General features: G+C 39.7%; 1 protein-coding gene across 4 annotated transcripts in view; it reads left to right on the top strand.

The window, feature by feature from the left end:
- The window catches only part of samd4a (sterile alpha motif domain containing 4A), a 117610-nt gene that overhangs the window by 58637 nt on the left and 31658 nt on the right, over positions 1–27315 (top strand). For all 4 annotated transcript variants that reach the window (XM_033027242.1, XM_033027243.1, XM_033027244.1 and 1 more), the window contains 2 exons: positions 18186–18295; positions 25481–25567. In XM_033027242.1, the coding sequence (XP_032883133.1) occupies positions 18186–18295; positions 25481–25567 (197 nt within the window). The remainder of the gene's footprint in view (positions 1–18185; positions 18296–25480; positions 25568–27315) is intronic.

Here is a 27315-nt window from a genome sequence, read left to right as displayed (position 1 = left end):
ATTGTATTTGTTGATGCAATGGGGAATTCTGAATACTAAGTTTTTTTCACTGTAATATTCATTTGGATATCTATGAAGTACATATAATCTGTGGCCATATTTTGGTAATTTGCTGGACATTTGTCTTGAGCTCAATTTAAGATAGCTAAAGAGATGTCGGTGAAGAACATGCCAAGCAAAGCATTTTTTAAGTAACTTATGGTGACTGTCTTTTGATTCATTAATAATATTTATTTTTCAAGCAGCTCCATAGTATCAGATAACAACATGAGATTATTTTAGTGGCCAAAGTGTTTAATAGATCTCAAAATTCTAACAGATGGGATAGAACAAAGAGAGAGCATTTTATACACATAACTATGCAAAAGTAACATTATGAAATCAATAGAGGATCTATTGTTGTCTAATTCAGCAAGTCTAGAAAAGCAAGTTTATGGGCGTTAAACTTTTATTCTTGAGGACAAGATCTCCAGTTTATGATAAAATCCAGAACAAAATTGAGGGCAGACTGGAATTTAAAAAATGAGGAGAATCCTTCTGGTGGTGGAAACTATCTCAACAAAATAGCTGAAAGCAACTTGATGTAATTGTATTCATTGTGCAAACTTGTGTTAAAATGAAAACTATCTCTGTTTTGAATGCACTCTATAACGTACAGGTGCACAGGATTCCAGAGATTTGCTACCCTCCGATTACAAAAAGTTATGCCTGTGGCAGTCCTGAATGGCCTGCCCCATATTCTGAAACGGTGAAAGCTCATTCTCGGCTCATCAGGCAGAACAAACAATCCTTGCATAGACTCTTTTGATGACACTAGGATTTTGTTAAAGTTTCAAAGAGAAAATTCCTCGTTCTAAACTCTGGTGAATACAGGCCTATTTAATTCAGTCTTAACTTATGCAACTAAGTTGTCATTTAGTGAATCTTCGTTACATTCACTCTGTGACTAGAATTCACCTGTTCAGAAAAAAGACGGTCTTCTCCAGGTACGGTCTTGTAACAACTTTTATTTATTTACTCAAATCTCTTAATACCATTGGCATTGTTGCATTGCTGCATCTACTACATTCTTGCTGCATCTACTTTGAGCTCACAGACATGTGTACAAGGACACCTAGGTCCCTTTGAACATCAACATTTTCCAATTTGTCACCATTATAAAAAATAATACCCTGATATTCAGTCTGTGTTGTGCACTAGACTTGATGACGTTTCATTTATTCACATTTATTTCATCTGTCTTGCTCTCCAACTCGTGCAGCTTTTCTATGTCTCTTGAAACCTCTTCACAACCTCCTCCTCCTTTGCAATACAACTTTGTTTTGGGTCATCAGCGAACATGGAAATATAACATATTGTCCTCATACTCGGATCATTGATAGAAAACGTGAATAGCTGGGGCCCAAGCACTGATATGTGTGATGCCCCACTAATAACAACCTAGCTATCTGAGAAATTTATTTCCAGTTATATAGCTTTGGCTTTTAACCCATTTTCAGTCCATGTAAATATGCTACCCCCAAATTTGGGTGCTATAACCTTGTTGCCAATATCTGGTGCTCACAAGTGTAAGCTAAACAAACAATTGCAGAGTATCTGCACTTTGTCTGCAACAGCCTTCCTGAGCATCGAAACACCCCTTCCCATTTCCACATCAACCTATCTGTTCATTGCCACATTGAGGCTAAATACAAAATAGATTAGTACCATGTGTTCCACTTGGGTAGCCTATAGCCCAATGGGATGATCTTTGAATTTTACATTATCAGCTAATCCACTCCTCCTGTGTTTCCTGTCCACATTAACAAGTCCACTCATGGTCTCTCTCTCTCTCTCTCTCTCTCTCTCTCTTTGTTTATTCTTTCACATTCATGTGGCGTATTTACTTTGGCATCTGCGAAGATTGAGCATATCCAGGAGGATTCTCTCGAACTTCTACTGATGAGCTATAGAAAGTATAGCTGGGATGCATCTCAGCCTGATGTGGCAACTACTTTGCTCTTGACTGCCTGAACTTGTAGAGAGTTGTTGACATAGCCCAGTGCATCACAGACTCGTCATTTCCTTCAATTCAGTCCACCTTCTGGAAGGCTGGATGTATCACCAGGGTTGTCTGCCACCCTGGCCATTCACTCTCCCTTTTCTCCTATCGACCTGGAAGAAGATGTAGGGGCTTGAAAGCCTGATGCCCAGACTTAAGAATAGCTTCTTCCCCACTGCTATCAGATTCCTGAATCAAACAGTTCTTTCACACTCCTTTCCTGGAGGTGCTGCCATGTACTCTTGCATTTAATTTTATCTAATTCGGTTATACTTTAATATCGTTTTGAACTACTTTCAGATTGCATTACATTCTTGCACCATTTTGTTGTTTTGCACTCATTGTTATATTTTGTATTTATCATTTCTCTATATGTGAGCCATATGTGAACAATAAAATTCAGTGCACCCTGGTGTTTGTGGCAATAACTTAATCGGTGTCTCTTGTGACTGCTGGTAAGTTATTCTTGGCAAGCAGTGGCTAAACAACCATGACAACTGAAAGTTTGTCAGGAACATTGTTCTTGGTACATTTATCTTTTCAGGTTTAAATATTATACTTTGATGGCCCAGTTTTGGTTTTTGGAATAAAATGTCATCAGCTTTTTTATTGTCAGGTCTTGTCTTATTTTATTGTTATGTTATGTCACATTTTGTTGCCATGTCGTATTTCATGTGCAGCCCACCTCAAATCGACTAGGGGCAATTCTGAGTTGAACAAAATCAATAAGTCAACAAACCAAATGGATCTTGTTCTGTATAGTAATAAAACTGAAACAAACTAGCAATAATCAAGTCTGAAGCCTGCATTGTTTTTTTACTTTTGATGAATAGAAGTTTGTCTTTTTAATGATTTATCTTGTGTCTGGAAGACTAAATAATTATTTTTTAAATGCTGCTGTTATTCAATAGTGTAACAGAAGAATAGAATCAGAGAAATTTCAAGCACAGGGGGTCCATTTTATCTATATTGCCATGAAAGATTATTCAGACTACTACTTTCGAACCCATGATCTATGATCCTGAAATTTATGGCAATTCAAGAACTGAGCAAAATATATTTTAAATGGTCGACACGGTGGTGCAGCGGTCAAATTACTGCCTTAAAGCGCCAGGGACCTGGGTTTAATCCTGACTACAGGTGCTTGTTTGTACTGCGTTTGTACGTTCTCCATGTGACCTGCGTGGGTTTTCTCTGGAATCTCCAGTTTCCTCCCACACTCCAATGACGTATAGGTTTGTAAGTTATTTAGCTTGGTATAATTGTAATTTGTCGCTAGTGTGTGTAGGATAGTATAAGTGTGCGGGGATTGCTGGTCAGCATGGATGCGGTGGGATGAAGGGCCTGTTTCCATGTTCTCACAAAACGATATGGGATGCTTTCACCATATTTTCAGTTAATGAGTTCTAAACCACCATTTTTGAGGGGCAGAGGAGTAAGCTTTATGTAATTTGATTTTTTTGCTTCAATATTGAAACACTTGCCCTGTACAGCTCAGGGAATTGGGCAATTTGTGTCCATGCTGTCTAGGACTTTCAATTTTCTACACCTCAATTTATTTTCTAAAGAAGAAAAAATACAGTTAAACCATTTTGTTATGACTAAAATTCTCCATTTATGACAATATCCTCATAAAATTCCTTTGCACATTATCTTGTTGTATCTTATCCTTCCTGTGATGTGTTGGTCAGCAGTGCAGAATATTCCAACTGTGGCCTAACAGATGTTTTAGTCAGTTTTAAATGACTTTCCTCCTTGCATAATCCAGAAAATGGCCAGGAGAATAAATTGTCTCAATTTTTTGCATGTGCATTTACGAATTGTTTACCTAATTGAACTTGGAAAAAGTTATGGCAAGCTATTTGAATCACTGCAGTGCCATTGGTGAAGATTCGCTCAAGACTTTTGTATGGTGAGTTACATGGTTTAGATTTGGTAATGGTGAAGGAATAACAATGTATTGCCAGTGTGCTGACTGAGAGGATAATTTGAAGTGATGTTGTTTCATGGGCTCACGGCACTTTTCTTGGTTGATGTCATGGAATTGGGAGTTGTTCTTGAAGAACATTTCACAAAATTCAACTGAGTTACAGAAAGATAATATTCACTTTCATTATTTATGATTGTTTGCAAAAGTGAGCTGCCATTTCTGTACCTGGTGGGAAATTGAAAGTAAAAACACTTAAACATTTAAATCCTGCAATTAAGTCATATCTGTGAAGAATTTCACTTTTCTTCTACCACTTTTACCTGTGTACTGCAGTTCATTGCTTTAATTGAGGTGTGCACTTAATTTGATTCATGGGCTTTGCTGTCAAAATAGGGCCCCGGGAGTGGCGTTCACTGTCATGAGACGCAAGTCTAGGAATGGGTAGGCTGTGGAGGCCAAGGACATGGGAATGTCTCGGGTGGGGGTATCTCTGAGAATATCTCAGACCATCTAGCTCACAACAGAATTACCAATTTATATCATGACAATTGAATAAAACCTCTAAAAGCAAAGGATCTAACTCTGAGCCTCTTGCCCCTCAGTCTTCTGGTCATTACATTTCGGTCACTTTTACCCTTGACTTTCAGGCATTGAGTCAATTTTAAATACAATGTGCCAATTTCCTTTGAATTCCAAATGCTTTAATGTTTCAGATCAGTACTTCATGTGGGGCCTAGTCATAACCTTTCTGAAAATCCATGTAGATTACAAATTTGCTCCTGTTGATATTCCTTTAATCTTCTCAGATTCAAGCATGTTAATCAGGAATGATGTTGCCTTAAACTGGTGGTAGTTTTATTAAACTGCCCATCTAAATTAATTTTAATCCCTATTTATACATTTGCTGTTGGAATCAAGTCAAAAGTGTTTAATTGTTATATGTACCAAAACAAAACAATGAAATTCTTAAGGGCCTGTCCCACGAGCATGCGACTCCATGCGGCAAGCGCGACCTAAAGGGCCTGTCAAACGAGCATGCGACTCCATGCGGCAAGTGCGACCTAACATGGTCGTTTGAGCCGTACGGCCTCACGGGGCCGGTCCCACTTCGATCGCCGGAGCCGTATGGAGTTGTGCGGAGCTGGTCCCGACATCGCGCGGGGCTCCGAAAAACTGACCGTGTTCAAAAATTCCGCGCGGCAACGGCCTGCCGACCCGCAGCCGCCTCGACGTCGTACGCACCGCCTCGACGCCGTACGTCACACGCGAACTTCCCGCGGACATCGCTCGAACTTCATGTCACTCACTCGACCTCCGCGCGGCCCCCGCTTCTGGTTTGGTCGCGCTTGCCGCATGGAGTCGCATGCTCGTGGGACAGGCCCATTACTTGCATCAGCGCAACAGGTTTGGAAATACAGCGCTCAATGGATAACATAAATAAACAAACAAAAAAGCCAAAAAGGTAGTTCAATCATGTTATTTAAATAATGTAAATACTTCTCCAAACATGTATCTGTACTCAGTTTATTTTTCGATCATATCTGCATTGTCATACGCCTGTGTAGAGTCCACATTTACATACAAATTGATTTATTTTCACTGTAAAAATCTTGTCAGATATTGTGTATTTTAATTGTATTCCCCCTTTAAACCTAATTGTTAATGTGTTGATAACAAATCCTTCTCTTCATATGGATATTAATAAATTGATTATGACATTTTAATTTTGATTATTACTTGTCTGCCATCTAATCAGTATACTCCAAAATCTTGATTAGAAGCTCTTTGTGGAAAGAATAATTCAAAAAATATTGCTCCCTCAGAGGAACTATTAATGTAGCTAATGCTTACTTTGTTCTTTTTAACTTTATTTCCCAAATTTGAAGATGTGAATGCTCATTGACAGTACTGCTTCCTACCTCAAGCACCTGTTCAGGTTACAAATTCAGTGGTTTCTTTATGGTTTCATTATTATCACGTGTACCAGGTACAGTGAAATACATTTTCATTGGGATCTACAGAACTTCAGATCTCAGCTCTGAAACCATAACTCGGTAAATGACAATCACAATGATGTGTACTGTTGTTTGCTGAAGATTGTAATATATGATGTTTGTTGTTAGCACGAGCTGTTCACAAATATTCATAGCAGGAGTTGACTTTGAGAGAGCCTGCAAATTATTGTCGTTGAAGTTATAGGGCAAAGTTTTAATGTAGTCGTATGACTAATCCTTTTTTTCAGACAAATGGAAGACAATAGCGCATTTATTTGCAATTTCTATAGTCAAAAGAGCATAGTGGTTCTCATACAGGATCTTGAAGAATCAGAATTTTACTTTCAATCCTTGAGAGCTGATAGAAGTCTCATATTAATGTGGAATTGGAAGAGTCCATGCCAGGTGAATTCAAGACAAAATAATTGACAAATCTTCTCTTGTCATTGGTTAAACAAACTTGAATATAAATTCGTCAGCATAAAGGTATGAGATTCTCAGCACAGAATTCACATAATATTTTTATTATATTTACAGAATACTTTATTGATTTGGCTTCAATTCCCATTAACAAGTATGCCATGTTATTTTTGTACGTTTTTACTCTGGGACCTAGAAAATACTTTGTTCGTTGTAAAAACTAGAGAATGATGAAATAAATCACAGAAACTGGTCCTTCAGAATACGTCTACCAATCCAAACTACTCCCATTTTCAGACGCTCCGCCATTGCCTTCTGTGCCATGTCATTTCAGGTGCTTGTCTAAATGCTGAAATATTGTGGCATTATCCACTTCTTACCAGGCTGCATGTTACCACCCACTAAATCCTTCAAGTCCCTTCTAAATCTCGTGTGCCTAACCTTCAATTTATTCCCTCTGGTTAAACTCTTCTGCTTAAAAAAATGTGTTTTACAATCTGTGTTCTTCATAATATACTTCAATTCGATGTCTCCTCTGAATCTTCTCTGCTTCAGCAATCCAGCCTTTCCAGTATTTCCACACATTGAACCTCTCCATTCCAGGCTAATGAAGGTGAATCTCTTTTGCACCCTCTCCAGTGAAGTCAAATCCTTTTTGTAATATGGTAGCCAGAGTTGCACAACACTCCAGGTATGGCCTAGCTAATATTTTATATTATTGTCCAATAACTTCCTTGCTGAAATATTCTGTGCCCTGCCAAATTAATTAAGGCAAGCATCTCTTGACGCTTATCTATATGTCACCCATCACGCTTCATGACACTCTACATGTTACTTATCTACCTGTGCTGCTGCTTTCAGGGGCACATATCTTGCAGCAGCTATTCAAAAAAATTCCATCCATTTTTTCAGATGGTATCTCCTGCTAACATAACTATGCTGACTCCATAATGAAGCTCTGCCTTTTCAAGTATACATTCATCCTATCCCTCAGAACCTCTCCAATGAATTCCTTACCACTGATTCACTGGCATGTAATTACCTGGCTTTTCCCTTCTGCCCTTCTTGAAGTCGTCAAGAGTTTTATTGTTATGTGTCGCAGAGAGGACCATGAAATTCTTGCTTGCTGCAGCACAACAGAATATGTAAACATAATACAGAACGGGAGATAAAAGTTCAGTGTGTCCATAGATCATATATACACAATAAATAAACATAAACTGCAATAATAATAATAGACTGTTATTGTTCAGAGCTTATTTGATGTTGTGTTTAATAGCCTGATGGCTGTGGGGAAGAAGCTGTTCCTGAACCTGGATGTTACAGATTTCAGGCTCCTGTACCTTCTTCCCGATGGCAACGGAGAGATGAGTGTGTGACCAGGATGGTGTGGGTCTTTGATGATATTGGCAGCTTTTTTGAGGCAGCGACTGCGATAGATCCCTTCGATGGTGGGGAGGTCAGAGCCGATGATGGACTGGGCAGTGGTCACAACTTTCTGCATTCTTTTCCTCTCCTGGACGTTCAAGTTGCTGAACCAAGCCACGATGCAGCCAGTCAGTATGCTCTCTACTGTGCACCTGTAGCAGTTTGAGAGAGTCCTCCTTGACATACCGACTCTCCGTAAACTTCTCAGGAAGTAGAGGCGCTGATGTGCCTTCTTTATAATTGTATCAGTGTGCTGGGACCAGGAAAGATCTTCGGAAATATGCACGCCAAGGAATTTGACATTTTTTACCCTTTCCACTATGGTCCCGTTGATATAAATGGGATTGTGGGTCCCTATCCTACCCCTTCCAAAGTCCATAATCAGTTCCTTGGTTTTGCTGGTGTTGAGAGCCAGGTTATTGTGCTGGCACCATTTGGTCAATCGGTCGATCTCACTTCTATACTCTGACTCATCACCATCTGTGGTCGGCAAACTTGATGATGGAGTTTGCACTATGTCCGACTACACAGTCATGAGTATAGAGTAAGGACCAACATCTGGAAAGATGAATGGAACCAGCTCAACACACGAGCCCACGACTGGATGGAGAGAGGAATCACTCCGACTAAATGCCTCGCCAGCGGGCACGACCTCCCATGGCCAACCTGGATTACGATTAACAGATTACGAGTGGAGCAGGGGAGGTGCAAAGCACTTATGAAAGCATGGAACTACCAGGCAGAAGACACATGCAGCTGTGGAGCAGTACAGACAATGTCCCACCTACTGGAGTGTGACGACGCCCCCCAGTGCAGCCCCCAGGACCTGGCTGAACCGACCCGACCAGCTGTGACCTGCGCCAGATACTGGCAGAACGACATCTGAGATTGCAACGGACTCGAAGAAGAAGAAGTATAGAGTGAGTACAGCAGGGGGCTGAGCACGCAGCCTTGAGGTGCGCCCATGCTGATTGTTATCGAGGATGACATATTTCCACCAATACGAACAGACTGTGATCTGTGGATGAGGAAGTCGAGAATCCAATTGCAGAGGGATGCGCAGAGACCCAGATCCATGAGCTTGGTAACCAGCTTGGAGGGGATGATGGTATTAAACGCCGAGCTGTAGTCTATGAACATACGAGTGTAGCCTGACATACGAGTTTTTGTTGTCCAAGTGATCCAGAGCGGAGTGGAGAGCCAGTGAGATCGCATCCACCGTTGACCTGTTGTGGCGGTAAGCGAACTGCAGTGGGTCAAGGTTCTTGTCGAGATAGGAGTTGATATGCGCCATAATCAACATCTTAAAGCACTTCATCACCACAGACTTTAGTGCCACTGGTCGATGGTGGTTGAGGCAAGTCACCTTGCTCTTCTTGGGCACCGGTTTTATTGATGCCCTTTTAAAGCAGGTGGGAACCTCAGACCTCAGAAGTGAGAGGTTGAAAATGACCGCAAAAACTCCAGCCAGTTGGTCTGCACAGGTTTTGAGAACACGACGGGGTATACCGTCGTGGTACAGCCATCAACCTGACATCTCTATTGTAGCCAGAAAGGATATGATGTTGCCAGGACAAGAGGTCTGAGCTATAGGGAGAAGTTGAGTAGACTGGGACTCTATTCCTTGGATCGCAGGAGGATGAGGGGTGATCTTATAGAGGTGTATAAAATCATGAGAGGAATGGATCGGGAGGGATGCACTTCCGAGTCTCTTGCCCAGAGTAGATGAATCGAGGACCAGAGGACATAGGTTTAAGGTTAAGAGGAAAAGATTTAATAGGAATCCGAGGGGTAACATTTTCACACCAAGGGTGGTGGGCACATGGAACAAGCTGCCAGATGAAGTAGTTGAGGCAGGGTGTATCCCAACATTTAAGAAACAGACAGGTATATGGATCGGACCTGTTTGGAGGGATATGGACCAAGCGCGGAGAGGTGGGACTAGTGTAGCTGGGACATGTTGGCCGGTGTGGGCAAGTTGGGTCGAAGGGCCTGTTTCCACACTGTATCGCTCTATGACTCTATAGCATTTTGGCCAGAGCCCCAGCAGTCTCAACCTTGCTTCTCATTTCACCCTGAGTTGCATTTCTTCAGGTTGCAGTGGGATGTAAGGTTGTATTCCTTGTGAAGTTCTCTTGTGTTGGAGCGACACAGTGGCCAGCTGGTAGAGCTACTGCCTCACATAGGCCAGAGACCAAGGTTCAATCTTGATCTCCTGTCTATGTGGAATCTGCACATTTTCTTGTGAGCATGTGTGTTTCCTCCTACATCCCAAAGACATGTGGATTTGCAGGTTAATTGGCCTCTGTAAATTGCCCCTGGTGTGTAGGGAGTTGATGAGAAAGTGGGATAACATGGAACTGGTGTCAACCGTTGATCGATGGTTGGCATGGACTAGGAGGAACGAAGGGCCTGGTTCAATGCAGTATCTTTAAATCTTCAATCTTTTGTTTGTATTCTTTGCCTCCACGCACAGATTGGCACCTTGGTTTCTGGTGAGCACTATTCTTTCCCTGGTTAACCTCGTGCCCTTAATATACTTAAAAACCTTTGGGATCTTCCATAATCTCACTTGTCAATGCTAGTTAATGGCCCTTTTTGGTCTTCCTAGTTACTTTTTAGGTATGCCCTACAATCTCTACTCCAGCAGGGCATCTTCGTTTAGTTCTCTAAACCTGCCATAAGCTGATTTTCTTTTCTTTATCTATCCCATGATATCTAGGGTTGCTTGGAGTTGTCAGTCATACCTTTTACCATTATTATAGAACATAATATCCATGAGCTCTGTGTTTCATTTTTCATTGACTCCCATTTTGAGTTTACCCGTCTTTATAATGTAAAAAACAACATGAGCAGGAATAAATTGTTCATTTTCATAATTATCACCAGTTAACCAGCATACTTTCTAAATAGAGATGTTTCAATGAGAAAAGGGAGAGTTGCTAATTAACAGCTGTAAAATGTCTGTTCTATGAGATCAGGTGTATCACAGATCACAAAACAGACCTCCAGGTTATCATCATTGCTAATTGTGGGGCATTATTGTGCAGAAATCCCACAGTGATTTCACTTCTAAAATCCATATTTGGCTGTAAAGTCCCATGAGTAATGCTGAAATTTTGAGAAATGCAATGTGAATGCAATCCTATCCCTGAAATTATAAAGATTTATCAGATCTTCTGAAGTGTATCCAGGGTGCAGGTACCAGAAGTCTTGGTTTGGTGTTTATCACAGGAATGCCTTGAAAGCGTATCACCAAATACAGATTATGTTCCATTTGGAGAGAACCCATTATGAAAGCTTTGTTAGTGAATTAAGGCATTTATTTTTTAATGGCTGATACATTATTGTGTTAACTGATATTTCTCAAAGTAATTTCTCAATGCACTATTTTTATGAAAAAGAGTAGGCATGGATTTGAAATGAGTTTAACCCAAGCCTAGTTGTTAACACAAGACATTAACAATGTTCTCGTTGTACCCAATGAAAGATTTATGACTTGTATGCCGGGATTACTATTTCAATATATTAAAGATGTCCAACTATTCAATTACTGAATTCATAATGGAGTATGCTGTTTATGCGCAACAATATAATAGCTTTTATTGTTTTCGGGGTACCTGAAAAATTATTGAAGATGGGCAAGCATTCGCATGTTTCTGACATATGCCTATGTCAAATCTTTCAGACTGGTTTGGTCAAAATCATCCGATGCTTCTTTTGACTGCGGCATAATGTTCTGTGTCTATCCTTTCTAACTTTTGAATTGGCTGATCACATATTCTCACTGTATCTCTGTTTGAATGGGACTACTTTAACCTGGTTCTACTTTCAACTGTTCTTAATCAGAGTACTAAGTGATGATCACAGTTTACATTTTTCCAGGATTATCCCTGCTGAAATCTACCAGGAATTTAATTTTGGTGGTACTTATCTAAAAGCTCACTTTTGCAATATCACCCCGTCACATGATTAGTTGCTGCAATTGTTCCCTTAAAATCTTCCCCTGTTGCCTTGTTAAATCCGCAGAATTGGCATGGATTCACAAAAGTACACTTAAATAAAATTTTCTGAAATAAATCATTTTTGCTCAAGCATTTTTTGCCCGTATCATCCTTCTCTTGTCGCTGTTCTTGAACGTGCCTCATGAAGTTTTGTGCTTTGAAAGCAACATGTTACTTGTAATTGTGTCTGCAGAGAATTGACTTTACTAGATAGGATTGAAGCATATATTTGAGTAGGTTAAGTTGTGTACAATCTAAATAATCCAAAAACAGTCAAACCTTAATACGGGAATACTATTGCACTGTCAGAGAGGTCGTCTTTCAAGTGAGACATCAAATCAAGACAATCACTTTGAAGTTGCAAATAAAATTTCCTAGCACATTTTGAGGAAGAATAGACGATTTAATTCTGGTGTCCAAGACAATTCTACTCTTGATCTACTTCTTGAAAGAATTTGTTATGTTATTGTCATGCCATTTAGTGGGAACTCACTTTGTACATCACATTTCCTTGGACTAAACTTTAAAAGTACTTCATTAGCTATACTTTGGGACACCTTGAGAGAAAATAAGACTCCACATAAATGCAACTCCATCGGATACAAAATCAGAAAATATATTTAAAAATCCAGGCCGGGCAACATCTGTGGAAAGTGAAACAGTCCACATTTCAAGTCTGAGACTTTTTGCCTACCTGATGTATTTCTAAAGCTCTGGAATAAATGTTGTTAGCTTTGTGCTTTTTGTCATATATTGGTTTTGGAATAATTCCTGCATGCATTCTCCAGAGTAATACTTGTAGTGAGGATGTAAAATATGAAGATAAATTGCAGACACTAGATTTATATTCCCTTTATTATCTCATTGAATTGTTTATGAAAATAATAGAACTGAGGGTGAAAAAATATTTTTCTGGTGTAGGCACAAAATTGGAACTATGAGGTGCAGAATTGATGTCTGAAATCTCCATGCACAAGGAAATGAACATTTTTGTGTTCTTTCTCCCATTCGGTTTAAAATTCGGAACTTAAAGTTTTCACTTGGCAGTTTCAAATTAGTATCCATATGGATGCAGACTGGATTCATCTTTGTTCATAATCTTTCCAATTAACAACGTCTGGATTATCTCCTTTGCTATTTATAAAATCAAAAACTCTAATTATATTTAATAGAAAGAGTGATGGAGAAGGTGACATGAATGGTTCGCTTAAAAAGACAAGTAGTGGGGGAGTATCGCTGCAGGTGGGGCTGCATCTCTGGAGACGATGGATAGGTGACATTTTGAGTAATCTTTTTCACTCTTGAATATGTACATTTTTAGTTTTGCATTTTGTTATCTCGTGCTATATGTCATTTCCATAAGTCCTATGTTAGACACAGCGATGGTTAATAAAAAAGCAGGCTTTCGTAACAGTATTGCTGACAAAGGTAAGCAGGAGCAAGATTCATGAGGCATTGCACATTTAAAACAACTCTTCAAAATTATGCTTGAGAGAACCTTGCTATCAAGTCGACTTATGTATTGTAGAAACTTCATTTTGTTACGGCAGTGCATTGCACTGAAAACAAATAAAAAGAGAAGTATAAGAGAAAGTGACTTTCTCCTTTGACTTTAAATGGAGCTGATTTTTGCTACTTAATGTTTTACCAACATCTGCAAATATTACTTCAGAAACTATTAAATAGGTAACTGACACTGAAAGTGAATGCATTTGAAATCCCACCTATTTCATTTAAATTAAATTGTTCAATACAAAATACAAGTGTTATGTAATGAACCGGATTTGATAAAGGACCTCGAGGTTAATGAGGCATTAGGAGGCAGTGACCATAACATGGTTAGGTTTAATCTACAATTGGAGAGGGAGAAGAGTAGATCGGAGGTGTCAGTGTTGCAGTTGAATAAAGGGGACTATGGGTCCATGAGGGAGGAGCTGGCCAAAGTTGACTGGAAAGATACACTAGCAGGGATGACAGTGGAACAAAAATGGCAGGTGTTTCTAGGAATAATACAAAAGTTGCAGGATCAGTTCATTCCTAGGAGGAAGAAAGATTCCAAGGGGAGAAAGGGATGACCATGGCTGACAAGGGACATCAGGGACAGTATAAAAATTAAAGCAAAGAAGTACACGTAGCAAAGATGAGCGGGAAGCATCTTTAATGTTTAAAGAACAACAGAAGATAACCAAAAAAACAATACGGGGAGAAAAGATTAGGTACGAAGATAAGCTAGCCAAGAATATAAAGCAGGATAGTAAAAGCTTCTTTAGGTATGTGAAGAGGAGAAAATTAGTTAGACCCTTGAAGACCGAAAAAGGTGAATTTATTATGGGGAACAAGGAAATGGCAGATGAGTTGAACAGGTACTTAGGATCTGTCTTCACTGAGGAGGACACAAACAATCTTCCTGATATAGTAGTGGCCAGAGGATCTGGGGTGACAGAGGAACTGAAGGAAATCCACATTAGGCAGGAAATGTTGTTGGATAGACTGATGGGACTGAAGGCTGATAAATCCCCAGGGCCTGATGGTCTGCATCCCAGGGTACATAAGGAAGTGGCTCTAGAAATCATGGATACATTGGTGATAATTTTCCAATGTTCTATAGACTCAGGATCAGTTCCTGTGGATTGGAGGGTGAGAGAGAAAACGGGGAATTATAGACCAGTTAGCCTGACATCGGTGTTGGGGAAGATGCTGGAGTCAATTATAAAAGATGAGATGGCCGCAAATTTGGATAGCAGTAACAGGATCGGTCCGAGTCAGCATGGATTTAAGAAGGGGAAATCATGCTTGACTAATCTTCTGGAATTTTTTGAAGACGTAACTTGGAAAATGGACAAGGGAGAGCCAATGGGTGTAGTGTACCTGGATTTTCAGAAAGCATTTGATAAGGTCCCACATAGGGGATTAGTGGGAAAAATTAGGGCTCATGGTAATGGGGGTAGACTGCTGACGTGGATAGAGAAATGGTTGGCAGACAGGAAACAAAGAGTAGGGATTAACGGGTCCCTTTCAGAATGGCAGGCAGTGACTAGTAGGGTACCGCAAGGCTCGGTGCTGGGACTGCAGCTATTTACAATATACATCAATGATTTGGATGAAGGGATTCAAAGTAACATTAGCAAATTTGCAGATGACACAAAGCTGGGTGGCAGTGTGAACCGTGAGGAGGATGCTATGAGAATGCAGGGTGACTTGGACAGGTTGGGGGAGGGGGCAGATGCATGGCAGATGAAGTTTAATGCGGATAAATGTGAAGTTATCCACTTTGGTAGCAAAAACAGGAAGGCAGATTGCTATCTGAATGGCGTCAAGTTGGGAAAAGGTGAAGTACAACGGGATCTGGGGGTCCTTGTACATCAGTCTATGAAGGTAAGCATGCAGGTACAGCAGGCAGTGATAAAAGCGAATGGCATGTTGGCCTTTATAACAAGAAGAATCGAATATAGGAGCAAAGAGGTCCTTCTGCAGTTGTACAGAGCCCTAGTGAGACCACACCTGGAGTATTGTGTGCAGTTTTGGTCCCCTAATTTGAGGAAGGACATTCTTGCTATTGAGGGAGTGCAGCGTAGGTTTACAAGGTTAATTCCCGGGATGGCGGGACTGTTGTATGCTGAGAGAATGGAGCAACTGGGCTTGTACACTCTGAAGTTTAAAAGGATGAGAAGGAATCTCATTGAAACATATGATTGTTAAGGGCTTGGACACGCTAGAGGCAGGAAATATGTTCCCTATGTTGGGGGGAGTCCAGAACCAGGGGCCACAGTTTAAGAATAAGGAGTAAGCCATTTAGAACGGAGACGAGGAAACACTTTTTTCTCACAGAGAGTTGTGAATCTGTGGAATTCTCTGCCTCAGTGGCAGGTGGAGGCAGGTTCTCTGGATGCTTTCAAGAGAGAGCTAGACAGGGCTCTTAAAAATAGCAGAGTCAAGGGATATGGGGAGAAGGCAGGAACGGGGTACTGATTGGGGATGATCAGCCATGATCACATTGAATGGCGGTGCTAGCTCAAAGGGCCAAATGGCCTACTCCTGCACCTATTGTCTATTGTTAAACCCACAGATCATTTGAAAAGTATTTTGGTGCAACTCAAGATAAAATGGATTTGCATTTATTATCATTACATGATGGAAATCCAAAACAGTTTGTTCACACCCAATATTAGGTTGTCAGACATAACTATGGAATTTATAAATGTGAAAAAATGACAACTTTTGTAATATCAGAGAATGTCGATATGACTACATGAATAAACATCCAGTTATGAATGTCAAAATAACACCATCCAGCTTTAAATTAGTTATTCCACATCTGCAAACTTCATTGAAGCAAGGGGAAAAAATCGTAACTTTAAAATGCTCGCAAAATGAATTTACTTTCAAGTCAATACAGCCATGGTAGCAATTAACGGCTGAGCCAAGGGCCTAGACAATTATGTATAACACAAAGTGTACAAAAAAATAAAGAGAAAAATAGGGGCACAAGAAATTGAAATAAATAAACAATGTTAGAAATAGTTTGGTTTGGCGGCATCTATGGAAAGAGAAAAAGAGTTGACATAAGGTCAACATTTAGTCACCATTCGGTAACTTGTTCTTAATTTGTATGAGCAATTTGTTATAGATTTCTATCATGTAACGATAATAAATACATATCCATTTTATTCTGGGTTGCACCAAAGTACTTTTCAAATTATCTGTGGGTTTGTATTGGACAATTTAAATTAAATGAAATGGGAGACATTTCAAATTAAGCAATTTAGATTTTAAATTGGCCTATATAACCCAAAGTTTTCACTATCCTGTCAAATTCCCAAAAATGTGAATACATTGACATTTTTATTTATATAGTTTCAAACAAGTTCTTTTATTGTGCCATGTACTGGAGATTATGTTTGAGGTGATTCACTTTTGTTCAATTGTTTACAATAGTTTGAGTTTGAGTTTGCAGTTTATGATTAGATTTCCTCTGAAAATGAATTTAAATTGTTTAGGGTTTTTTGAATATAATGGTCTGTTCCAGGTAGCTAATTATTTTCAGGCTGTGTTTGGTTTAATTGATTTGAATGGTTTATTATCATTGATTTGAATTTCCAGCTCCACACCAGTGCAAACATTGAGACTTAACAAGTTTTCTCATGAATGTCCTGGTTTCAAGTGCTGGTATGGGCATGTCAGTGGCACATTCTCCCCTAAATAAACAAATGTAACCTGTTTAAAAAAAAACAAACTTCCATATATTTGGTGTTCTGTTTTTCTGCAAGAGATATTTATAACATTATATGAAATCTTTCTAATAATAGTGAAATGTGATTATTGGCCGGGCACTACTTTTCATACTTCAAGAAGTGTACTTTATATTTTTTCCCCTTCTGAAATCTCCACATGCAACATCAACGGGTGTTCCATTTTAATTGGCCAATAATTGATTGCTTACTTTACAATAATAGTGGGCCAACTTCAGACGTGGTTCATGTGGTTAAGAGACAGAAATGTTCTTGGTTTTTCTCAATTTCTTGATGGCAAGGAATTAAAAAGTCAATATAATTGATGAAATATTCTTCTGTCTTTATATAGAATAGCTCTGAAGGCTATTATTACTCTTAAAATGGATTTTAAAATAATTATACATGGTAATTAAGTATCTACATTTGCAAAACATGATATAGTAATTTTGATTGATTAAAAGATGCAGCATGGTAACAGGTCCATCAGCCCACGGAGTCGACGCCAACCATCGATCACCCAATCACCTAGTTCTATGTTATCCCACTTTAGCATCCCTACACACCAGGGCCATTTTGTATCAGCCAATTAACTTGAAACACCCACACGTCTTTGGAATGTGGGAAGAAATCAGAGCACCTGGAGGAACTCTATGGTATCAGAGGGAGAACATACAAACTCCACGCAGATAGCACCCGAGGTCAGGATTTAACCCGGGTTCTGGCGCTGTGAGGCAGTAACTCTACCACCTATGCCACTGTGCTGGTTATTTATGTACAGACCACTCATATAGCATAGTGTTGCCTTCTGTGAAAGGTGTGATTTAAAAAAAAATGTTTATTGAGAACAGATTAGAACATTTTGTGCAAAAGTGCATCAAATCCTCGAAATTTTGAAAGTGTGTGACATAGACGAGTTGGGTCAGCTCAACTGGTCATGATTCAGAGGTAATTTGGCCAGTGATAAAATATGCAGTCGGATTTGGAGGCCTTTATGCTTAAATGTTAAAAAGATTCTACTTTGTATTTAAAATGGAAGGTTTGGAAGAGGGGAAAAGGTAACATTAAAAATAATTAATGTACTTTTATTTTAACGTGCATGTAGATTCTAATATAGCCGTTAATATTTTTTAATTACAGATGTTCCAGCCTGGCTAAAAAGTTTGCGTCTGCATAAATATGCAGGTCTCTTCTCCCAACTCGCGTATGAAGAAATGATGGCACTCACAGAAGTTCAACTTGAAGCACAGGTATGTTCTTCTACATGAATTATCATTTATCTCTTTGTTTGCAGTTCCCTGTCATTCCTTTTATTAATTCATAGGATGTGAATATCACTTCCAGAGCCAGCATTAATAATCCCTCTCCGGTAAGTAAGGGTTAATTGGCATTAATAATCCCTCCTTCGTGGCTCTTGAGTATATATTGAAGACACCATCTTGAACAATTTTAGTATTGATGTTGGAGGTGCCTCACCACCTTTGTTGGTTCGGTATTCTTGATTTTTGATACAAAAGTTATGAAGAAAGGATGTTTTGTGGCTTGGGTGGAAATGTGCAGAGCTAAAATATTCAGGTGTCTGACGTTATTGTTTAATGTTTTCATCTGCAAATGTCCCTGTGTTATTAAGTGTCAAGCTAAAGCAAGTGCACGAGTCTCTAAAGTAGGTTCTCAACCAATAAGATGCTTAACAGGTGAGATTACCAATTTCTAGAGGGAAAATCATGGACTACTATTTATTATGTGGAAGTTTTCATGCTACTTTATCTCAATATATTGCTTTTTCATAATTAAAATCAAATCACAGATCAGATCAACACCTATTTTTGCCTTCTGATTCAACTATGGTGCATTGCCGGTTTCAGATTTGACCCCAAAATCTGAGCAGAAGCTACTTGTGAAATATGCAACTAGTCCTTTTTCCAGTCAAATTTAGGGCGATTATACGACGCTATTTAAAAAAGAGCAAAGGTCCTTTGGTATAATGCCCAATAGTTCTTGTCCACCATCTTCACCAATATGTCAATGTTTGGAATTATTTCTGAGGATGCCATTACTGTACGCAAAATTCTAATTGCCTCCAGTCTTGGTGACTATCTCTACCTTTCTCTTCCTCCACCTGATTCATCTTTCATTCAACCCCTCTTCTGAGTCAATCTATTACCTGCTAGCTCTTGCCACATCCCTTACCTTCACATCTTTCTTCCAGCTTTCTCCCTTCTACTCCATCAGTCCAAAGAAGGGTCATGACCCAAAACATTGTCCATTTTACTGCACTGTAAAGTTCCTCCAGCAGTTCGTTTCTCTTTAATTTTTGTCCTATTTTGATCCATACCTTAATGTGAAATTCTCATTTCAAAATGTATTGCAAAAATTGATCTCCACGCTCCCATTCATCCATTCAATTGTGTTCTAAAATTTTAGAATGTACCTTTTTCAAATGTTTCCAGAATTTCTTTTTTACTATGGCATTAAGACTGTATAAAAGGGATTTGTAAAATCACATCTTGGAGTATCATCTTTCCTTTTAATATTTTAAATCAATTAAGAGATTTTCATTTGGTCAACAGCCATGGTTGAGAGCAGAAAGTAACGGACATTGTATGTGCCATATAGAGCTCACTAGGTTTGCTAACAAATTTGAATGTTTATCTTGGTGAATCGGCTGAAGTGTTTGCCATCTGTTTTGATGTAAGCAAGCATATTCAACTTCACAAAAAATATATTGGGGTAAAATGGAATTGATATTTTCACTCTTTGACAAAGTTTTCAAGATTGGTCATGAATTGAAAATCAGTTTTTGACAGGGTTGGCAATACATTACATCAAGCTCTCTTTTAGACCCTTAACAATTTTGGCTTTTGCAATTGCATCTTCTGAAAATAGATTTCGAGCTTGAACATAATCCTGCAATTCATTAATCTGGTCTTTTGGGGGAGAATATGCACATTTTGAAGAAAACTGGGATGCGTTTTCCAGAGTTATGGGCCTGTCCCACAGGTGACTTTTTAGGCGACTGCAGGAGAATATGCAGTCGCCACATGTTCGCGGGTGGTTGCCGGGGAGTGGTCTTCATGGTCGTGAGGAGTTCCCGCATTCTGGAAACTAGTCGCGGCCTCATAATGGTCGCCGTGAATTTTTCAACATGTTGAAAAATTAGCGGCGACTAGAATTAAGCCGCCATGGAGAGTAGCGAGAATTCTCGAGGCTTGGATGGGTCGCCAGGAGGTCCTAATGGGTTCCCAGGAGGTTCTCGTAGGTTGTAGCTGGTGCTGACCGGTGAATTTCATGGGCTCATTGGGAAAAAAAAGGTAAGCAGTAGTTTTCAGAACCAAGGATAACCGACCAGTAATGTTAAATGTCTGCCGAGCTTCACAGCCGTGTATCTCTGGCTTCTTAAAAGTTGTCTCCACTCCTTTTCCCCCCTCTCCCCCCCTCTTTTAAAGGACTTACCGTATACTTTGCTTTAGCCGTCTGTTTCACCTTGGCTTTGCACCGTGTGAATTGCACTCTGACAGTTGCCGTTCCAGTTGCCGGTTTTTCAAGTGACTGCCGGCAACTTGACAGTCGCCGGCAGTCCGCTGAAAAATCGCCTAAGTGGGACAGGCCCATAAGTTCATCGTTGGGAGTGATATGTCAGTGAATTAGTTATTGGCTAGACTTGGCCTGTATGTGATGCAAATATATATATATTTTTTTGCATTACAGAGAAGCCGGTGATGTGTATTAGGAAACAGCCGAATATACCACACCAGATAAAATTTGATTATTGTTTTACTAATTTGAACCCATGATCTTCAATTGTACTTCTATGTAGAAGTTGGAACAGATTTCCAATGGGCATTGTAGATTTCCAATGGGCATTTAGTGAAATGCCACTAAAGAGACTAGAGTATAAGCTAAAAGCCCTAGATACTAGCATAGATTGAAAACTGGCTGTCACAGAAAACAGAGTTGGAAAAAATTAGTCTCTTTGTGAAGAATGGATGAAAGTAATGGAGTACAGTTGTACAATTATGTTATCTAGTTGAGCTGTGCACTGCTGTATCTGCTGGACAATGAGAAATGGGTAGACTTAGGTTTTTTGCTCTTCCAATTTCTCATCCTTACATTCTGCTGGTGACACGATTATTTGCACTTGTCATCCCTGCTGACCCCCGGCAATTTTGTACCTTTAAGCAGAGAAAAGGTACTGCCTTGTTTGTAGGAAAGAAAAGGGCAACCTGGCAATTTCTTATTTTTGTCTGTGTTCCTCACTTGGTTATCATGGCTCACAGGGGAAGTCAGGCTACTCATGAGCTCAAAGACTTAAATACTTTGTGTAGGAGGGAACTGCAGATGTAGGTTTAAATCGAAGATAGACACAAAATGCTGGAGTAACTCAGCGGGACAAACAGCGTCTCTGGAGAGAAGGAATGGGTGATATTTCGGGTCGAGACCCTTCTTCAGGCCTAAATACTTTGTTAGGCTGTCACATAATTAGTTTGTCCTCAAAACATATCTATCGGCTCTTGAGAGAAAAATGCTATGATGTGTCTTAGAATTTATAATTTCCCACCTCAGTCATTGTGCAACATTGATAGAGATTATTGCATGCAGGTTGGTTAAAGACAGTTTTAGTTGATGTTTAACGTTGTGAAGCATATTTCTCTCATTATATGTTTTACAGGTTTGTAATCGGGCAAATGTGCTTCCAAGCCTCATTCAGCTGTTAGGTCCGATGCTTTTCAGAGAGGTGGTGTTTGAAGAGAGATTTAGTGAGGGAATTCCTTTCCTACACAAGTCTCCGTTAGTTAAGCGAAGGTAGGATGCTACTGTAGGCCAGGCACCCCTGCTCCACCTTTCCATAAGATCAAAGCCACTCTAATCTTTGCCTCAACATCACTCTCCTGCCTCCACACCCCGTGTCACATCCGCAGTTTAACTTTCTGCTGATGTTTGCCATGAATATATTCAACGACTGAGCTTCAACTGTTTCCTGGGGAAGGTCAAACTCTTTGTGAGATGAAATTGTTCATTGGCTTGCAACCCCTTATTCTGTATCTATGCCTATAAATAAACATTTTCTCAAACCCCCTCTCAACCTGAGAATTTTCAATGAGATCACTCCTCATACCACTATGCTCCAATAACGATAGGTCCAAGCTGTTTATTTTTTTGTAATTTGTCATCCCACGAGCCACCTCATGAGCATTCCCTGCACTATCAACAATGCAAGCACCTTTTTCTTTAAATCTAGAGCACAAAGCTGTGTGCAGGAACTTAGTGCAGTCTGTCTGTGTCCCATAAATTTGCATCCAAACTCTCCTTTTAAAACGCACTTCTTTTAGTAAAGACCAACATTCCAGGGTGTAAAAGAGGCTTACCAGAATGTTGCCTGGATTAGAGCTGCAAGGAGAGGTTGGACAAACTTGGATTGTTTTCTCTGGAATGTTGGAGGTTGAGGGGTAACCTAATAGTGTGTAAAATTATGAGAAGCGTAGATGGGACTGACAGTGAGAACCTTTTTCCAAGGGTGGAAATGTTAAGACCAGCAGGGACAGCTTTAAAGGTGAGAGGAGCAGTTTAAAGGTGATGTGGGGGGATATTTTTTTATGCAGAAAGGTGGGTGCCAGGAATGCATTGCCAGGGGTGGTGCTGGAGACAGATGCGATTGTGGTGTTTAAGTGTCTTTTAAATGGGCACATGGAGATACAGGAATGAAGGGATATGGATCACATGCAGGAAGAGATCAGTTCAACTTGGCAACATGTTCAGCACTGACATTGTGGACCGTAGGGCCTGTTCCTGTGGTGTACTATTCTATGTTCTTTTAACAACCAAATTGTTTGCTGTATCTACCTGTTAACGTACTGTTTCATGTACTAGGACCATCTGATCTCTCTGTACTGCAAAATGTTATTGTGTAGCCCTGTTTAATTAATAATTTGTTTTCTCCTTCCATTGAAAGTGGACAACCATGTACTGTTCCACATCATAATCCATCTCCAAACTTCAAGCACTCAACCCATCTAAATCCTGTTTTGCTCTCTTCATAACTTGACCACCCATCATTTATTATCATCAGCAGATTTGCCCACAGCATACTTGCTCCTTTCGATACGGATTATAAATAGTTGAACCCCAGCACTGATGCTTTTAGACTCCACCCATTACTGATGCCAATCCAAATATTCCCGTTTTATTTCAACTCTGTTATGAACCAGACATCTTTTGTTCTCCCCTACTGATGGTGAATCTCTGGAACTCTCTGCCACAGAAGGTAGTTGAGGCCAGTTCATTGGCTATATTTAAGAGGGAGTTAGATGTGGCCCTTGTGGCTAAAGGGATCAGGGGGTATGAGAGAAGGCAGGTACAGGATACTGAGTTGGATGATCAGCCATGATCATATTGAATGGCGGTGCAGGCTCGAAGGGCCGAATGGCCGGCTACTGCACCTATTTTCTATGTCTCTATGCTAATATATTACCACAACTCCCTACATTAACATTTTGTGCCTTCGCAATCTTTTATAAGGAACCTTACGAGTCTCGGGCAATCAAAATAGGTTGCATCTACTAATTCCTCTTTAACCACCCTGTTTCCTGCCTCTTCAAAGAACTCCAGAAGATTTGTCTACCTCATAGTTTCCTTCCATAAATCCAGAATGACACTGTTTGTCATGGTTTTCTGTATTTTTTTTGCTATTGCTTCCTTTATTGCTATTCATAAAGATGGTTTCCACTGCCAAAATGTAGATCCCCTAGATGCTGGAGTGGTCAGTACCCATAATGGACCCAATGTTAACCTCAATATGTGGCTTGTTGCAATCTTAGCAAAGGGATTTGTATTTTGGCAACAGAATTTTTGATGCTTTATTTTTTTTACTCCCAGCAATGTAAGTTTGAATGAATGAAATTCCACAGGCATTTGTTAATTTTTAGTGCCCAGCAATGGTTAATTATTCCCACAGCACTAATATCAGCACAACTACTGAGGGAGGAATAGGGAAGGCCTAATCTTTTGTGATATGTCTGGTTCATAACAATATTCAAATTGATTTAGCTGTGAAACATTTAGAAAACTGGTGTTTTTGCCAATCTGTCTTTGTTGATGCCACTCAACACCTGTTTTTCACTATTTGAGTGAAATGGAGTATCTTTCTCTTACTATAGCTGATATGTATTTGCACAAATCATTTTAGCATGTTTCTATCAGCAAAATTTGCCCCATTGTTTTGAAAATGAGCATGCTCTTCTTATAGATTTGAATTAAAAAGATAGCATGTCATTTTTGCGAAAGTAATTCCTTGTACATCAGTGAATAACTATCATGAGCATATGGAAGTCAATGGTGTTTTTATTGTAACAAAGTGCTAACACAGTGAAAGTCTTTTTCTTACAAACAGTCCAATAGAGCATTGCAATCTCCCCCAATCCTCGATTAGTAAGTGTACAGAAATAGTCTACTGAGCACACATGCAAGAGGCGCCATGTTTTGATGCATGTTTCAAAGTCCACGCTCCAGTTCTTATCAGCGTTGCGTGTCCCAGGCTGTTGCGGGCACATCCAACCATCACCCTCCTTGGATGCCACGTCCCCCTCCTCGCCCATCCACCTTTGTCACCCGTGGATGCCTCCTGCTGCTGACCACGAGGGTGAGGTGGGCTGGACCCTGGTTCCCTCTCTTCCCCTACCAGGCTCGCTCCTCGTCCGTTGTCATGATCACCGGATCCCCCCTCCTGGTCTTCGGAGGACGAGTAGGGGCCAGCTCATCGGACTCCCTCTTCCAGGCCGGTGGTTCGCCGGGTCCAACAAGTTGGGGACCAGCTCGGCGGGATCTCCCGAAGCCGCGATCTGTCAATCTGGGTCTTGAGTTCGGCCGCGCAAAGGCCACGCTTCCTGGGAGCCTTTAACCTGTTATGTATAATTTGATGGCTTAGTTAGATAACGTTTTATAATTCAGTATGCCAAATCCTAAAGGCAGTTCAAGCAATCCCAATCATCAAAATATATAAACTATATCCACCGTGTTTTCAAATTTTTTTTCTGGGTTCACATGCAATATCTTCCAATCATTAAAGTCGTTGAAGTCATTTTTTATTTTTCTAAAAATTACCTCTCTACCACCATCAAGGTAAGTCTCTTCTGACTACCAAATTCTGGTCTTCATTTTCAGAAAACTGAATAAAACAAGTGGATTGGCGTCAAGGGAATAGCGCTGATTGATAAGATATGGAGGACTTTGATTTGCAGTAGTTGGAAGCTTGTTCCCATTTGGAAATTTAATCTCTCAATTTGCTTCCTTAAATATTTTTCATGCATATACATTTTACAGCAACATTTTTATGAAGCATGTTAGTTTAATGTGATTAAACTTTTTATGAGAGACTTTTTTAATTAGTTATAATTATAATTGAATATTTGTGGTCTCATTTTGTTTTATTCTTGCTGCAGAATGTTACCAAAGGTGCAAGGCACAAAATTGTTCTCAGTATACAAAAGCTGAAGGAGAGACAGAATGTACTCAGAATGTTGGAAAAGGTAAGAAATACAAGCAAATATGTATTCCTGTTCGATGGCTCCATTTACCTAAACAGTCTTTTTACTTTAGTTTGCTACTGCAAAACTTACTGGCTAAAAATATGTGGTTAGAAACTTAAGGTAAGAATATTATTTAATGGCCTTGGTTATTGTATTGTTACACTTTATACGTTCAACAGCATCTCTGGATGACATGGATAGTCGACATTTCGGGTTGGAACCTTTCTTCGGACTGTATGAAGAAAGGGTCCTGACCCCAAACATTGCCTCTCAATGTCCTCCAGAGAATTACTCACAATATTATTTGATCGAAGGGAAACCGCATGATGTAGTCTTGAAGGAACAACCATGGACTGTTCCATCATCCAAGCATCACCTCACCACAGGGAGATTGACCTATGGATTTATTTTTTGAGATCTCTCGTTCTCTGAGAAATTAAGAGAAGCACGGGCTTTTGAGTCACTCTTCACATTGCCTCCCATGAAAAGCAAGGGCATTTTTGTAGTCAAAGTCCTTAAACTATGGAGAAATTTTCTTGTCCTATTGATGTGAACCATAATTACCTCAGTTTTTCTAGATCATTTTTAAACTTAGAATCATTTGCAGTTGATTCTGATCATCTAATAATATGCAACTCTTTTTCCATTCACTCCATTATAATATCTCTGCCAGAGCATGTTTTAGGCAAGAACTTTTATTTTGTTTGCATTGTAAAAGGATTTGTTACACTGCCTTGCTGCAAGATTTGATGAACAGCTAATGTGCTTTGAATTCAGATTTTTTTTCACTTAATAATAATAATAATAATAATAATATCTTTTATTGTCATTGTACATATGTGCAACGAGATTTGGTATGCAGCTTCCATCCGATGTCATAACTTAAACAACTAATAAAATTTAGATTTAAATACCCCGAGAAACATGGTTTATAAAAAGAACAGTAAAACAGTCAAAACAGTCTAAAGTGCAAATGTGTCTGTGCCGGGTCAATGTGTGACGTGACCATCCGAGGGAGACAGTTCATGGGGGTGGGGGGCACTACTGTTCATGGGGGTGGGGGGCACTTCTGTTCATTACACCTAACTTAGTATCAGCTTGAAGGTTATCCCTTCAATCGTGTAATCCTCGAACTAGCTGGAGCATTTTTAGGCCATCTCAAGAGATGCACAGAATAAATTGTGATGGATTCAGATAACAAGCAGAGTGCTGCACCTCGAGGGTTTTGAAAGAGCCAAAATGACCTTGAAAGAAGCATGAAATGTGCAACACAAAAATTGATAGTGTTGCAGACCGTGAAGAAGGCTGTCAAAGACGATGAAGTAAAATATAGATCAGTGGCATATACAGGCGGCGAAATGTCAGATGGAGTTTGATCCAGACAACTTTGGGAAGTTAGATGCAGGGGGAAGTAATTGGCAGTTAAATGCAGTTGTCAGGAAGCCATTTTACAACTTTTATAATTTTATTTAGGCCACATTTGTAGTCTTGTATGTGGTTCTGGGCACCCCATTACCGGAAGGATGTGGAGACTTTGGAGAGGGTGCAAAAAAGATTTACCAGAATGCTGCCTGGATTTGAGAGTATTAGCTGTAAGGAGAGATTGGACAGTCTTGGATTGTTTTCTCTGGAGCATTGGAGATTCAGAGAAAATCTGATAGAAGTATTTAAAATTAGGTGAGGCATAGAAAGGGAGGACAGTCAGAACCTTTTTCTCAGGTAGGAAATGTCAAAGAGTAGAAGTCATA

Source organism: Amblyraja radiata, chromosome 9 (genome assembly GCF_010909765.2).
Source record: "Amblyraja radiata isolate CabotCenter1 chromosome 9, sAmbRad1.1.pri, whole genome shotgun sequence".
In the NCBI taxonomy this organism is placed as follows: Eukaryota; Metazoa; Chordata; class Chondrichthyes; order Rajiformes; family Rajidae; genus Amblyraja; species Amblyraja radiata.
Note: the sequence above shows the minus strand (reverse complement) of the source record. Positions and strands in the feature narration are given on the sequence as shown.